Raw genomic sequence first — 14244 nt, forward strand, 5'->3', positions numbered from 1 at the left:
GGGAGAAAATAAGACTTCCCAAAGTGGGGAACATGCTTTCAACTACCTGCTACCTGGAAACCAACAAGTGATGAACTTTATGGATCATCTTAGTTGTTTGGAGTGGTTTTCTTTTTTTTTTTTCTTTCTTTCTTTCTTATTTTATTTTATTTTATTTTTATTCTTTTTTAAATTTTTTTATTGAAAAAAAATTCTGCCTCCTCCCAGCCTCCCATTTCCCTCCCTCTCCCCCCACTCCTCGCCCCCTACCCCCACTCCTCTCCCCTTCCCTCTCCAGTCCAAAGAGCTGTCAGGGTTCCCTGCCCTGTGGGAAGTCCAAGGTCCTCCCGCCTAGGAAGGTGAGCATCCAGACTGGTTAGGCTCCCACAAAGCCGGTACATGAAGTTGGATCAAAACCCAGTGCTATTGTCCTTGGCTTCTCATCAGCCCAAACATGGGATAAAACCGGACTCTCTGGAGTGCTTATTTTTATCACCACCTTAGAGACTGGGAATTTGAGATAGAGTAATTTGTTCAGGGTCATGTGTACAAGTACGTTACAGAGACAAGCTTAAAGATCAGAGTCACCCAAACTTGTGATGAACTATGATTAATTTTCCCTCTCTGTGCCCACACACATCTAAAATTGTAAGAGTAAAATGGTATAATATTTTAATAAATATATCTGTAGATTTTTCTAAATCCAAATTCATTTCAGTTAGAGCATCAAAAAAATACATAAATAAAAATTGAAAAAAACAACAACCAGGGGAATTGTTGGGCATTTACAACAAAATAAGAATCTAAAGCTCATGTTCAAATAAGGAGAAAAAAATAATCAGAGAAAACAGAAAAGAAAATTTGTATTTCCAAGTAGCATCAAGACAAATTGATGTCGTGCTGTGTTTTCAAATTCTTAATTTATAAGTAATGATGGAATAGACTTAGTTTCTGACTAGATGAAAGCTATTTTTATGTTTGTTTTCCAGGATGTGGTCTGAATTACCATAAGAGATGTGCATTTAAAATCCCTAACAATTGCAGCGGGGTGAGAAGGAGAAGACTCTCGAATGTTTCCCTCACTGGGCTCAGCACTGTCCGCACGTCATCTGCTGAGTTCTCCACCAGTGCCCCTGAGGAGCCTCTACTGGTATGGTCTCCTGTCTGTCCATTCCCACTTGCTTGAGAAATCTGGGGGACGTTATGTTATCAGTGTCGGGCCAGGAGAACATGCTGGGAAGGAGACACAGCCCCCCTGTAAATGTGTATGTTTCCATGGGGTCTCTGTTGTAGGTTGGTCAATGCACCATTAAAGATTCAACAGTTTTGAGGTTGTTCTCTTCCCCGAGCCTGGTGAAAATGAAAAATATGGGGAACTTCATATGGTCATAAGCCCTGAGCAGTGTGAACTAGTGTGCTGATGCTGCAAAAGATGGTCTCCTCTGCAGATTTCCAAGGACTTGTGGCATCCGGAATGTTTCTTCCAAGCTAGAATCTGAAATTTGCCTTTATGAAAATGCCAAAGTCTTACTGTTCGGCATTACTGATATTCATAGTTTATCATTGCACACTACCAAGCACCATGAGAAGAACAGCACTTACCTAGACTATTTCTAGTACCCGTTAAACCGCTGATGGCCACGGTAAAAGCATTTGTTAAGGAACTCCACCTTCATCTTTCACACATTAATGGAAGAATGGTGTGATGATTGCGTGAGCTTCTTAAAAACGGGAATGGAGTTCTGAAATAACTAATGGCTTTAGGCTGCAGCTTTTCCTCGTCTTCTTTGTCTCACTAGGACACTGATGCATTATAGCATAGTTATTACAGAGAGTCATGAGAAACAAAGATGTAAGAATTACTAAGACATTTAGGTCGAGTAAATCCACCTAGAATTTAGATGGAAGCATGGAGTTATCTATTACAGATTGTCAGTTTACAAAGAGTATTTGATTGTGACTTTAAATGACTTAAATTTTGTTGCAGAATAAGCCACATGTCAGATGGGTCACTCATCTTTACCAATAGGAAACGGCTGTAGCCTGTGCCTACATTGCTGTTTTGGTGGTGTTACCTTCTGGTTTTCATTCTTCTTTAACTGAAGCTATTGGAGGAAGATTGATACTATACCTTTGTAGTAATTAAATGAGTATGATATCTTTGTACCATTCAGAAGGTATGTTTGTGATTTGTATAATCCCATGAGTGTGTGTTAATCAGAGTAAATGTCATTTTTACAACATACTATTACTCAAAAAATTATCTTAAAATAATTGCCATTGCGTACTCTGCTTTGAAGTTCCCTGGTTGAGATCAAAATTTTGAAAATGTTTATTTTATAGGTTACGGCACTTGTATTAGGGGTAACTGTAGTAATTGCAAGGCATGTTTGCAATAAGGACATTGAAATTATATAAAAGTAAAATTATAAGTAAATTATGTCACATTCAAATTCACCACAAAAGGCTTTTTAAGAATTATTTTTATATCAGAAATCCAAAGCTTAAAGTATTTAGCATTACCGTAGATTAGAATCTAGTTAGTTTTAATTAGATGATACTTATTCTGACCATGCATTAATCATAGTATGTACCTATACATACTTGGCTTTAGGTGTTTAATATCTATTATAATATGGATATGATGCATGTGTATATATGTATATATCCCACATAGAAATGTACACCCACACATATATATACACACACATACACACATAGAAATGTACACCCACACACATATTTTGGTTCATTTCATGTAACTATTTTGGATTTTATAGATAGAATTAATTTATATATCAAACTAATCTATATGTAAGTAAAATATGTAGTTTTTATATAACCATAATTTAGGTTATGTAACTATTATCTTTAATATATATATTTTTTATTTTCAAACAAAATTATTAATTGGTATATTTAAGCAACTGAAATAATTATTCAATTATTTGAATTATTTTATTACAGAATATATTTTATATAAATGTCAAAATTCATTAGTGTTTCACTGATGAATGGAAATTTCCTATAGTAGAATGCTCTAAAACTCATTTTTTCTAAGTAGCCTATAACATTTCCTTAAAGCACTCATGAAATTGTGATCACATACAATGATAGTGATTTGTGAAGCCATCATGGCCTCAAAAATAAAAAGAAAATAAGTATTAATTAAAAAAGAAAAACTCAGGGTCATAAGACACTGAAAGATATTGGGAACATAAGCTTCCGTAGCCTTATCTAAACTTTCTTCAGGTAAACTTTAAATAGAAATCTCCTTAGAAACAATGTTTGTGACATACTCCACATGTTGGCTCTTAGGCTCTCTTGGAATCCAGAGAACTCAAGCAATGTCTGAGTGTCTTTTATCTAGTTTCCTAGAAATTAGGAAATGTTTGTCTAATTTTGGTGGCACATACCTGTCTCTGTTGTCTTTGTTTCAGCTTGGCTAATATGTGGAGCCAGCTCTGCTTGTTCTAACCAGGCGTACTTAGACCATGGCTGATGTATCTCATTTCAGCCATGGTGAATGCTAACAAAAGGCGATGTAATGGTAATAAGAGTAAAACCTTTTGGTGCTGTATACAGTAAAGAACAACCAGTTTCAGAGAAGGGTGATGCCTTGTGCAAAGATGGCATTGCTCATTAATGCATCTATAATATATGTTTTGCAAATCTGTGATGACATGTGCAAACTTCTTCTAAAATGAAAGAAAACAAAATATTCTGTTACGATTGCTTATTTTGATGATAGGATTGTTTACACACAGAGTAAGACATTGCTATTCTACTAATTTGTCCAATTTAGGCAGATAAATTGAATCTCAGACTTATATAGTCCTGCTAAGATAGAAAGGACAAAACAGCATATGTTGTAGTGCAAGCTGTATGTGTCATCTGTGTTGACACAAACCACATCCATTATGCTCTCCCTAACGCACCCTTCCTCTAAGATAGCCCAGTATAATGAGCTGATGATAGAGCAACTAACTATGCACAATACGTTTTTGGGAAACCATTAACAGCGTTATTAGAAATAAAGTAAAATGAGAAGATCCTTAAGTGGGGTACACTTTTTGCTTAATTGTCTGCTATCCATAATTATACAGATTATATTTCTTTACATTTTCTCATCTCTATATTTATAGGAGTTAAGAGTCAGTTGAAAGCAAACTATATGAGGCTTAACCTTAGACAACAATCTCACAAACCCTTCATTTTGTCCTTAAGTGTGAAGAAGGAGCTTGTTAGATCAGTTTTCCTACAAGGAACAATTGTAAATTCTAAATAAAATAAGACAGAAATGAAGAAAGCCATTATATGAAGGTGTCTGTGAGCTTCCAAGGCAGTCAGGACTTAAAGTTCCAGGAATAGAGAGATCAACACGCAGGGTTTTTCCAGTATCTGGCTCAAAATGACAATGGTGTTACAATTGAGAATTCCTGATATAACATAAAACTGGAGAATTGCCAGACATTAAATTTCTTGAATATAATGCTGTATTACACAGTATTTAAATATGAAACATTTAAGGTAATATGGTATCACACAGGCAGAATATTATAATAGAATCAGAAACTGTACATGCAGATTGGCTGATTGATTTATATTCAGAATGGAACTGCTGTGTAGAATAGACCTTTCAGTAATTGTTTTGGGAGTTCTTTGGACATACGTATGGAAAATAGAATTTTTTAAAATTGTTATTTGGCACAGCCTGCCACTGTGTGTACTGTGTTACCCTAGCATCTCTGAACTAGCCGGGTAGACATAACTGGCCTGGAAATGACAGAGATCCTCCTGCCTCTGCTTCGTCAGTGTTGGATATGGGTGTGCTCCACCATGTCTAGCCTAGAAAATATGTTTAACCTGCTTCAACCATATGATCCTAGGTACTTTGATTTTCTAGGAAATAGTAAAGACAAATAAATAAAAATACTTGAAATGGGAAAAGTTTTTTAAAGAAAAATCCAATCTCTGAGGAAAAGAAAATGAATCAAGCAGCTGGGCATCATTCAAATTAAGAATGCCTTTTACTTAGAATAAAATATGTATCAGGGTACTTGTCCCCATAGAAAACTGATTCTCCCTCCCTCGGAAGCACATGTGAGCTATCCACATCCATGTTGGCATGCCACCTGCCATTGGCATGATGTAGGTCTTGTTTAGGAAAATGTATTTTTGACATTCCACCAGTGCACCTTCCAGCTCTGAAAACATGTGAATAAAAGCAACACCGACTCCTTAGATTATGTCTATATTTACACTGTCATTAAGAAATTACTATTCAAGACCTGGATGGAGGTGGGTGGTCCTTGGACCTCCCACAGAGCAGAGAAACCTGCTTGCTCTTTGGGCTGAGGAGGGAGGAAGACTTGATTGGGGGAGGGGGAGGGAATGGGAGGTGGTGGCGGGGAAGAGGCAGAAATCTTTAATAATTAAATAAATTAATTAATAAAAGAAAGAAAAAAAAAGAAAATAAAAAATAAAATGAAAAAAAAAAAAGAAATTACTATTCACCCAACAACACAGTAGAATTTCACAAAGCAATATTTAAATAAAGAAACCAAGCTGGGCATGGCAGTTCATGACTGTAGTTCCAGATCAGAATGATCAGAAAACAAAATGCAGTCATGAAAGATAAAATTCTGTGATCACTCCAGATAGCGTAATGAGACTCCTATCTCAACAGGAAGTCATAGATAAAGGGTCTATATTTATGGATCCAAGATTTGAATTGTAATTGAGGCAAATCCAGTTTATCTTGAAGAAGAGGAAAATAATGCTTTCTCTTAGAGGGATGCTAGCTGGGAGGGAGCAGAAGTGAACTATCAAGGAAGGTGGAAGAATTCTGTATCTTATCTGGAAAGAAGTTCCAGGTATATATACATAATCTCATCAAGACTTATACTTTTTGAAACTTTATACTCATTACTTCTTATAAATTGCAACTTTAAAATGCTCTAAAACAGTGGTTCTCAGCCTTCCTGATGCTGTGAAACTCTAACACATTTCCTCATGTTATGGTGATTCCAACTATAAAATTATTTTCATTGCTATTTCTTAACTATAATTTTGCTACTGTGGTAAATCATACTGTAAACATTGGATATGCAGGATATCTGATATGCAACCCCTGTGATAAGGGATCACTACACACGGGTTGAGAGCCACTGACCCTAAAGTATACTATTATAACTATCCAAAGTTGTTGGAGATTTTATCAACGGTAATGTGAAGAAAGGATCAAATATTATATCAGGATTATTATTGATTAAATTCTGAGATTCCCTTCATTCAATTATGATAGATTTAGAAATATGGTTAGAAAACTTCCATTAATTATCAACAAGGAATACATTGTTTAGGTGAAATATTAAAACTAATGTGCCATGGCATGCTGAAATTCATGGCATTTATTTATGTGATTTACATTATTTTCTGTAGTAGCCTTTTTAAAAAATTTTCTTCTCTCATACATTACATCTCAACCTCAGTTTCTCCTCCCTCCACTCCCCTCAGTCTTTTCAACTCCCCTATCCCCCAGATCCACTCTTAGGGATATTCACTGAACATGGTCTAACAAGATACAATAAGGCTAGACACAGCCTCTCCTATCAAGCCTGGACAAGGCAACCCGATAGGAGGAAAAGTGTCCCAGTTACCAAAGTTAAATCAATATCAATAAACAATTTAAACAGATGTATAAACCCTAAGGAAATAGAAGCAGTCATTAAAAGTCTTCAAACCAAAACAATATCTAGTGTCAGATAGTTTTAGGACAGAATCCTACCAGACTTCCAAAGAATAGGTAATGCCAATACTCCTTAAATTACTCCACAAAATAGAAACAGGAGTATTGTTGTTTTTATTTTATGAGGCCATAGTCACCCTCATACCCAAACTACACAAAGATTCAACAAAGAAGGAGAATTACAGATGAGTCTCGCTCATGAACATTGATGAAAAACTACTCACAAATCAAATCCAAGAACACATAAGAAAGATCATCTACCATGATCAAGTCGGATTCAACCCAGAGATGCAGGGATGGTTCACCATATGAATAGCAGTCAAAGTAATTCACCATAAAAACAAACTGAAAGAAAACACACACACACAATCATCATTTCATTAGATGTTCTAAAAGCCTTTGATGAAATCCAATACACTTCATGATAAAAAGTCTTAGGGAGATCATGGATACAAGGGACATAACATAATAAAGACAATTTACAACAAACTTATAGCAAAAATAAAATTAAATGGAGAGAAACTCAAAGCAATTCCACTAAAATCTGGAACAAGACAAGGCTATCTGCTCTCTATATCTATTCAGTATAGTAGCTTTTGCTAAAGACACAAGATTATAAATTATATGATCTTTCTTTAAACTAAGCCAAGACAAAAGAAAAGCTGTTACACCATAATTAATACATATAGAATGAGTACCGTAATTAATAATGGGTCTTTTGCTTGGTGATTTATAGAAATGTTTGATGATGCTAAGTCAACAAGATAAAAGAACAGTGTTGCCTATATATTTTCTGGTGTTTTCCTAAATAAACAATTATTTAACAGAATTTCTGGAAACAAGACTGGAGAGATGGCTCAGTGGATAGAACACTTACAGCTCATATGTGAGGATTAGAATTGAGATCCCCAGGGTACTCATGAAAGCTAGTTGGGCATAATTGACCACCTGTAATCCCATTGCTCAGGAAGAAGAGAGGATATTTAAGATATGAGTTCAAGTGAGAGAACCTGCCTCAAAGTATAAAGTGGAAAATAATCAAAAAAGATCCCCAAAGTCAATATCTGGCCTCTGTATGAATCCATACACATATCCGTGTACATTCATGTACATTCACACACATATTCATACACGCATGCGCACACACACACACACACACAGATGCCCAGGCATACATGAACATGCATACACATCACACACAAGCACATGCAAAAAGATGATAATAAGCCAATCTTGATCGGATAAAATTGTTAAGTGCCTCTTGGTGCATCCATGTAGTGGAAATTATGATAATCACTAAGCATAATTAATAGTCAACTGAATCTTGCAATAATGAAGTCAGTGGTCTCAAACTAAATCAATACAGAATTCCCTTTTCACCCTCATAAAACCCATGAGTATCTTATGAGAAAACTAATCTTTGGGAAATCGTAAATTATTTAGTTAGTGCATATTGCCTAGTTCATCTTCACACACTATAATATGAAGGATGAATTCTGATAAAAGACCAGACTGAGAAGTCTGCAGGACCAATATTTAAAGGAAAACTGTGATGTTTAGATGCCACATACATAGTTGACTAGGCTATTGTTTGGGGAATTGAGAGACTTGGTATTTTTTTCTGTCTCATAATGGTGCCTATAGACAAAATCATGATTTTTTTCCCACAAAAGCCACATTTGGATCTATGTTCCAATGAGAAGCTGTTGTCTCTGAATTCCCAGGTAATTTTCATCAGCACACACACTGCACAGATAGTACTGGCTGCCGAGTTGTTTTGGTAAAACCTCCCTCTAATTGTACAAAGCTCCCAATGTCCCTGAGTCAATGGCAGCATATTGCAAATCAAGAAACAGAGTTTTCAAAAACAAGTAATAAGATTTTTCTGAATGTACAGTAATTTATTTAACAAGTAGGACGAAAATCACAAACATCAGGGTATAGTTCTATGGTTTTTAATGTTTCAACCGGAGTTCATTTTTGTTTTGATTTCTAGTTATCAAATAGAAAAACTGCCTACATATTTCCCTTTGTTTTAAAAAGGAAAGATGAAAAAGAATATATTTATTATATTTTACATTGAAACTTTTCTTTTAATACCAAAGTGTACTTTTTTACTTTCAAATGGTATTTTAATTTAGAGTGAGATCAGAAATCAAGAAATGAGCCAAAAAATACACCATAGATATATTTGTCTATAATGATATTTCATTTGTATTTTGATAAATAAACCTTGCCTGAAGGTCAAAGAGTAAAACAACCTCACTGATCAGCCTTATAGGTTTATCAGGCGGTAGGGACACACACCTTTAATCCCAGTAGCCACACTAGTTAGCCATAGAAACAAGGCAGCAGTGTTGCAAGCCTTTAATCTGAGCTCCAGAGAGGAATATATGATGGGAGGAGACAGCTCTCAGACACAGTCTGGTTCTGAGATTCCTGGAGGCAGGATTGCCATATCGGACTGAGGTAGACGTTAAGAGTCAGTGGCTGACTGCTTTGCTTCTCTGACCTTCAGGTTGAACCCCAATTTGTGTCTATGAGTTTTTATTAATCGTGAGACATTTACCTTCCTTTTTAAAATAATTATTAAAGTTTTATGTGTGTGGGTGTTTTGCTTGAATGTGTATCTGGGCATCACTTGCACACCCAGTGTCAAGAGAGGTCAGAAATAGGCATTCGCTCCCCTGAAACTTTATTTACAGACAGTAGTGAGCCACCATGTGGATGCTGGAAATAGGGCCCTCATTCTCTGGAAGAGCAGCCATTGCTCTTACCTACCAAGTCGTTTCTCTGGGCCCTGTATTTGTCTTCCTAAACCTCTTACCTCTGGCCATCCCTTGTTTGCCATCCCAAAACAAATAGTAAGTACATTTCAGCTCACTCTCACCTGTGGGCAAATAACATCTATGCAACATTTGATTGCTCTAATGACCTTTTAATCCATCGCACATTAAGATCAAGAATTATTGTGAAGAAAACCTAATCTTTTACTTAAAGGTCAAAAATACTTCATTTTGACTCTAATTTGTTTTCAACAAGGTACAAGAGCCACCCCTCATCACTGAGACCATAGTTTTTTGGTTTTTTTTTTTTTTAAACAACTACTCATAATCTCAAAATGTTTTGCATCTGTGGCTTAGTGGCTCCTGTTTCATTTAAACTTTAAAAGTATTTTCTAGATGGGACTTTGTTGTGGCCACAAAGCTGACTGATGTAGCAGTTTGGTTTTGTCTGATGACATGTGTGCCTATGTGAAATATCATTGACTAATCCGCACTGCTTTTCGCTAGTAACTTTGTTTTTCTGTCTTTTTCTCCTTTTATTCTCCTCCTTTGCCTGCTCTTTGCTCTTTCAACTTCATGTTTCAGTCTCCTGTGAGCCCTGGCTTTGAGGTAGGTAATAAGCTGTCTGGCATTAAGAATATGCTGTAACCTGGTCTTCAACTTCACCTTGTAATAGTCCATATTTGGCATTCATGGTTAACGGTTAGAGTTTGGATGACAGTTCAGTCCATTGAATGCAGAGCCCTGAGGTACAACTGTTGTTTGTTGTTTCTTATTGTCAATGTTTGAATTCCCATAATCCTCAAAGTGACAAAGATCGACCTAGTCATTAAAATAATAACAGTTGATTTCTCAGGTCAAAGTTTGCCCCTAAATGCTTGATTTCCTAACATGGGTGTCTTGTCTATGAAAATGAAAAGACAAGTTTTATGGTGCTCTGTGAGCTGAAATCTCTGAACCCCAGAAAACTGTGTTTTTATCCTAGATACCGTAGAACCAGGTTAGTGAGGACACAGTCTCTCCATTCCTGCTTTGGCTTGAGACCATAGGGTTTAGAGCCAGGAGTGCCTGAAAATGAACCTGACCTCTTCTAGTTCTTGACTTGGATATTTTTATAGAACATTTTCTTTAACAGTGTGTATTATCACAAACTATTAGTCCTTTTCTAAGAGGTAACATGGAAGTGGAAATATTAAGCTTTCAATCGAGGCAGAAATTGTATATGGATGTGGAACAAATTTCCTCCAAAAAAGTGTAAATTAAAAACTCTAAAATTGACTTTTTTATCTGTCCTAAATAATAAATAGCACTTTTGCAGAAGAATAATGAAAGAACCTACAGTCATGTTCTCCAGCCAACTGACTTGCTAGTATTTATTTCCCTTTCTTTGGCCCCATGGCATTGGAAGGTGATCCACCACTGTTGTCTCTCCGGAAACTATAAGCTTCAAGCGCCGTTATTCGTTTCCATGCTTAGATCAACTTGTAGTACTCTAGTGGAAGATACCAATGTGAACCCACCCAAAGGACCCTATGTAGAAAAACCCAGTGTAAAAAAATGTTGTTTTTTTTTATTATTATTTTCTTGTAATTTGTTTCCTTGAGTGACTCTAGATATAGTTTTCTGGCATACATTTCCCTTTGAGTCATCCTTAGGTCATGAAAATCGGAAGAAGTGGGAAGCATATCCCCTCCTCACTCTTTATATTCAAGAACTGGATGTGAAGAACGAAGAGAAATTTTGGCTTTTGTGGAACTTGCCGCTATTAAAGGCAAGCAGACCTTCTTCAAAGACCAGCCCCTGCAGGGAATAAGATGAACTTTCTGCAGAGTCTATTTTTTTTCCTAGAACTTCGTTTGTACTCAATTTTTCAAAGTCATAACCAATTTTACCTTCATTAATGTCTACAAGGAGAAGGATACATGGAATTTGACAAGTTTTTTTCTCTGCAATGTATTTTGCCAATAATTGTGTGCGTAGATGAATACCACTACTTGATGACTCTTGATGACTTTTCTATTTTCAGTATGTCCTGGTCAGTGTATCCACGTAGGATAATTTGTCTTCCCTGTGTGGAACTTCCATCCATTATATTCGTGGTGGCTGTTGTTGGAATAAGCATCTTTATATATATTTTCTTCAAGGCTCATAAAATATTTGTTAGGTCTCATTAAGAATTTGTTGAACGAATTATTTTTGTTGGATTCCTAGAAGCCAACTGTGTTATATATACTTTTGAACAAATTGTTATTTGAAAGAAAATGGTAGAGGCTTACATTTAAAATTCTACTAGTTAATGTGTTTAATAGTTTCTGTTTCTCATACTTTACAAAAATAGGTTTTATGAACGTTTTTTAAAATTTTGTTCCTCCTATTTTGATGGTTTGAGAAAGAACCTCCTGTGTCTAAGAGTTATTTCTTCACTGGTAAAGAGAAACAATGCTGCATGCATGCATTAACCATCCTTCCTCCTTTTGGTGTTTGTCCCTTTCCCATTTGCTGTTGACTTGCTAGTTGCCACCAACAGTCTTCCTATCTTAAGCAGCTACCTTTGTCTATCAGACTAGGATGAAAGACTATTCTGGGGTTTTGCATGTGTTTTCTCTCACACTGGTTTTTAAATTTTCTTTTTAATAAATAATAATTATATGTGTTGTAGGCTAGAGTATGATTACTTCTTCAACATGGAAAACACTTATTCTTCTTCAGTTTTATAGAATCCAGAGCCTTTTGAAATTATATTGATGTGAACAGACAGAGACACGTAACATTCTGGTCAAATGATTTAGGAGAGTGGAGTGATTGTTTCTTGCAATAAAGGATGGGAAGCCAAGGTTGAAAACAAAGAATTGAAGTAGTAGGTAACCTCTGTAGACACAATATAATGTGAAAGACAAAAATTAGAATTCAAGAAACAAAAGAAAATAAAAATAAAAATAGATTTATTTTTTAAAAAGTTTAATCAAAGTTGTTTTAAATGCTTTCAGTATCTTCGAAGGGCATCTGTTAGTACAGTTCTGAGGTTGACAGCCTCTACAGAAACTTACTTTCACCGAAATTGAATTCTCCTAATCCAAAGCTTTTTGTTTCTTCTTGACATTCAGACTACCTTAGAGAAACTGTAGGAAATACAGAGCTCATTCTAAAAGCTTGTCTTTTGTCTGACTGTTTTATATCCTCAAACTTTAGTTTTTGTGAAATTTAAACTACATTCAGTTTAACTTCTTACGGAGCACAGATATTTTTTAAATAACAGTTTGCCATAAGCTTGTCATTTTCATAAAGTTTTCTAACTCACATGTAATAAAGGCAAGAGAGTCTTGGCTGGATAGTTTCATAGAAATTTCCAGGGAGTTTTTCAACATGGCCAATATCTATCTAGAGGCACGTACTTGGTACTCTTATGTTCTGGAGTTCCAGGAATCCTGGTGACTCATCTAAATTAAAGTCATTTTCCACTTATAAATGCACCGTAGCTGTCCTGTAGTACTCTGCCAGGTGTCACAAGGTTTCTCTTGATTGCTGTCTAAGTGAGCTGTCCAAACACAAACCAGGGCAGTGTGCACTTTAAGTGAAGAGCCGTGTGCAGAGTTAATTTATTTATGTACTTCCCAACCACCAAAGCCTAGATGAAGAGTGATGTATCCATGGGGAAGGAGCCCTGCAGTAAATTAACGTGATAAGGCTCAGTATATTGTAGCATGATGAGATTCAGTGGAACCTGTGTGCAACATCTACATAATTAATTTATGTTCTGGATAGAAACATTAAGAAGCCTATTTATAAATGCAATCACTGTTGGGCAGAATTTCAGGAAACTCATTTGTAAGGGGACATCATGCTTTGCTTGTCCATACTTTGTTAGGTTTTAGGAAGAGTTGGATCTTGAACAAAGGCTCTGATGGCCCCAATAATCCCTCAGGCAATGCTTCATGGCCTCTACAAAGCTCCCCAGGACACAACAGTAGACATTTTCTCTCTCCTACCTTCATCCTGCCAGGTATAGCCAAGTTGATAACCTTTTCATTCCTGGCCCCTTGTAGCTACTGATTTCTTAGCTGAAATAAAGAATACTCACGTTGTATGTGAGAGCTGTGTGTCATGGGGAATTCCTATACCCAGGAAAATATGAAAAGTTTGCTATGAAAGTAAGTATGAGGGAAGAAAGGAATGGAAAGTTAGAAATGGATCTCCTATGACTTTCTAACTTAAAAATATTTGTGTTTTCAGTGGCAGAGTGTTAGTTCAGCTGGTAATGGTATTCATCCCCAAGCCCACAACCTGAGTTCAACCTCTGAGACCCACCTAGTGGAGAGGCAATGTGCTCCTTCTAGTTGTCCTCTGACCTCCACACAGGTACCATGACACATGTGCACCATACATTCACAACACATGGACACATAAATAAGGCCATTCATATATTATATTTAATATTTGTCTACTCAAAAATATTTAGTTGCCTTCCATGATTCTTAGACAAACTTTTGGATATGAAGTCACTTGGACTAAGTTAGCCAATTTGCCTTCCTTTCTCAGGGAAAGAGTTTCCTTTTCAGGATAAACTTGTAAAATATAAAATAAGGCAATATCCAGAAGTTATGATCTAAAAGTGTCGTTTTCTATAAAGAGCCCAAATTTGGGTAATAATCTATTTCTATTTTTTCCTTTGGCCATGCCATTTCACTAATAGTTAGTTAGTGCTTTCTTATATTTTCAAAACTCAGTTCT

The 14244-nt window shown here is 36.0% G+C and overlaps 1 protein-coding gene across 2 annotated transcripts in view; it reads left to right on the plus strand.

The window, feature by feature from the left end:
• The window catches only part of Prkd1 (protein kinase D1), a 286258-nt gene that overhangs the window by 208604 nt on the left and 63410 nt on the right, over nucleotides 1-14244 (plus strand). The window contains exons 4-5 of one of the 2 annotated variants that reach the window (XM_057783083.1): nucleotides 969-1129; nucleotides 10102-10125. In XM_057783083.1, coding sequence (XP_057639066.1) covers nucleotides 969-1129; nucleotides 10102-10125 — 185 coding nt within the window. The remainder of the gene's footprint in view (nucleotides 1-968; nucleotides 1130-10101; nucleotides 10126-14244) is intronic. The other variant, XM_057783084.1, reaches the window with a different exon arrangement.

Source organism: Chionomys nivalis, chromosome 10, assembly GCF_950005125.1.
Source record: "Chionomys nivalis chromosome 10, mChiNiv1.1, whole genome shotgun sequence".
NCBI lineage: Eukaryota > Metazoa > Chordata > Mammalia > Rodentia > Cricetidae > Chionomys > Chionomys nivalis.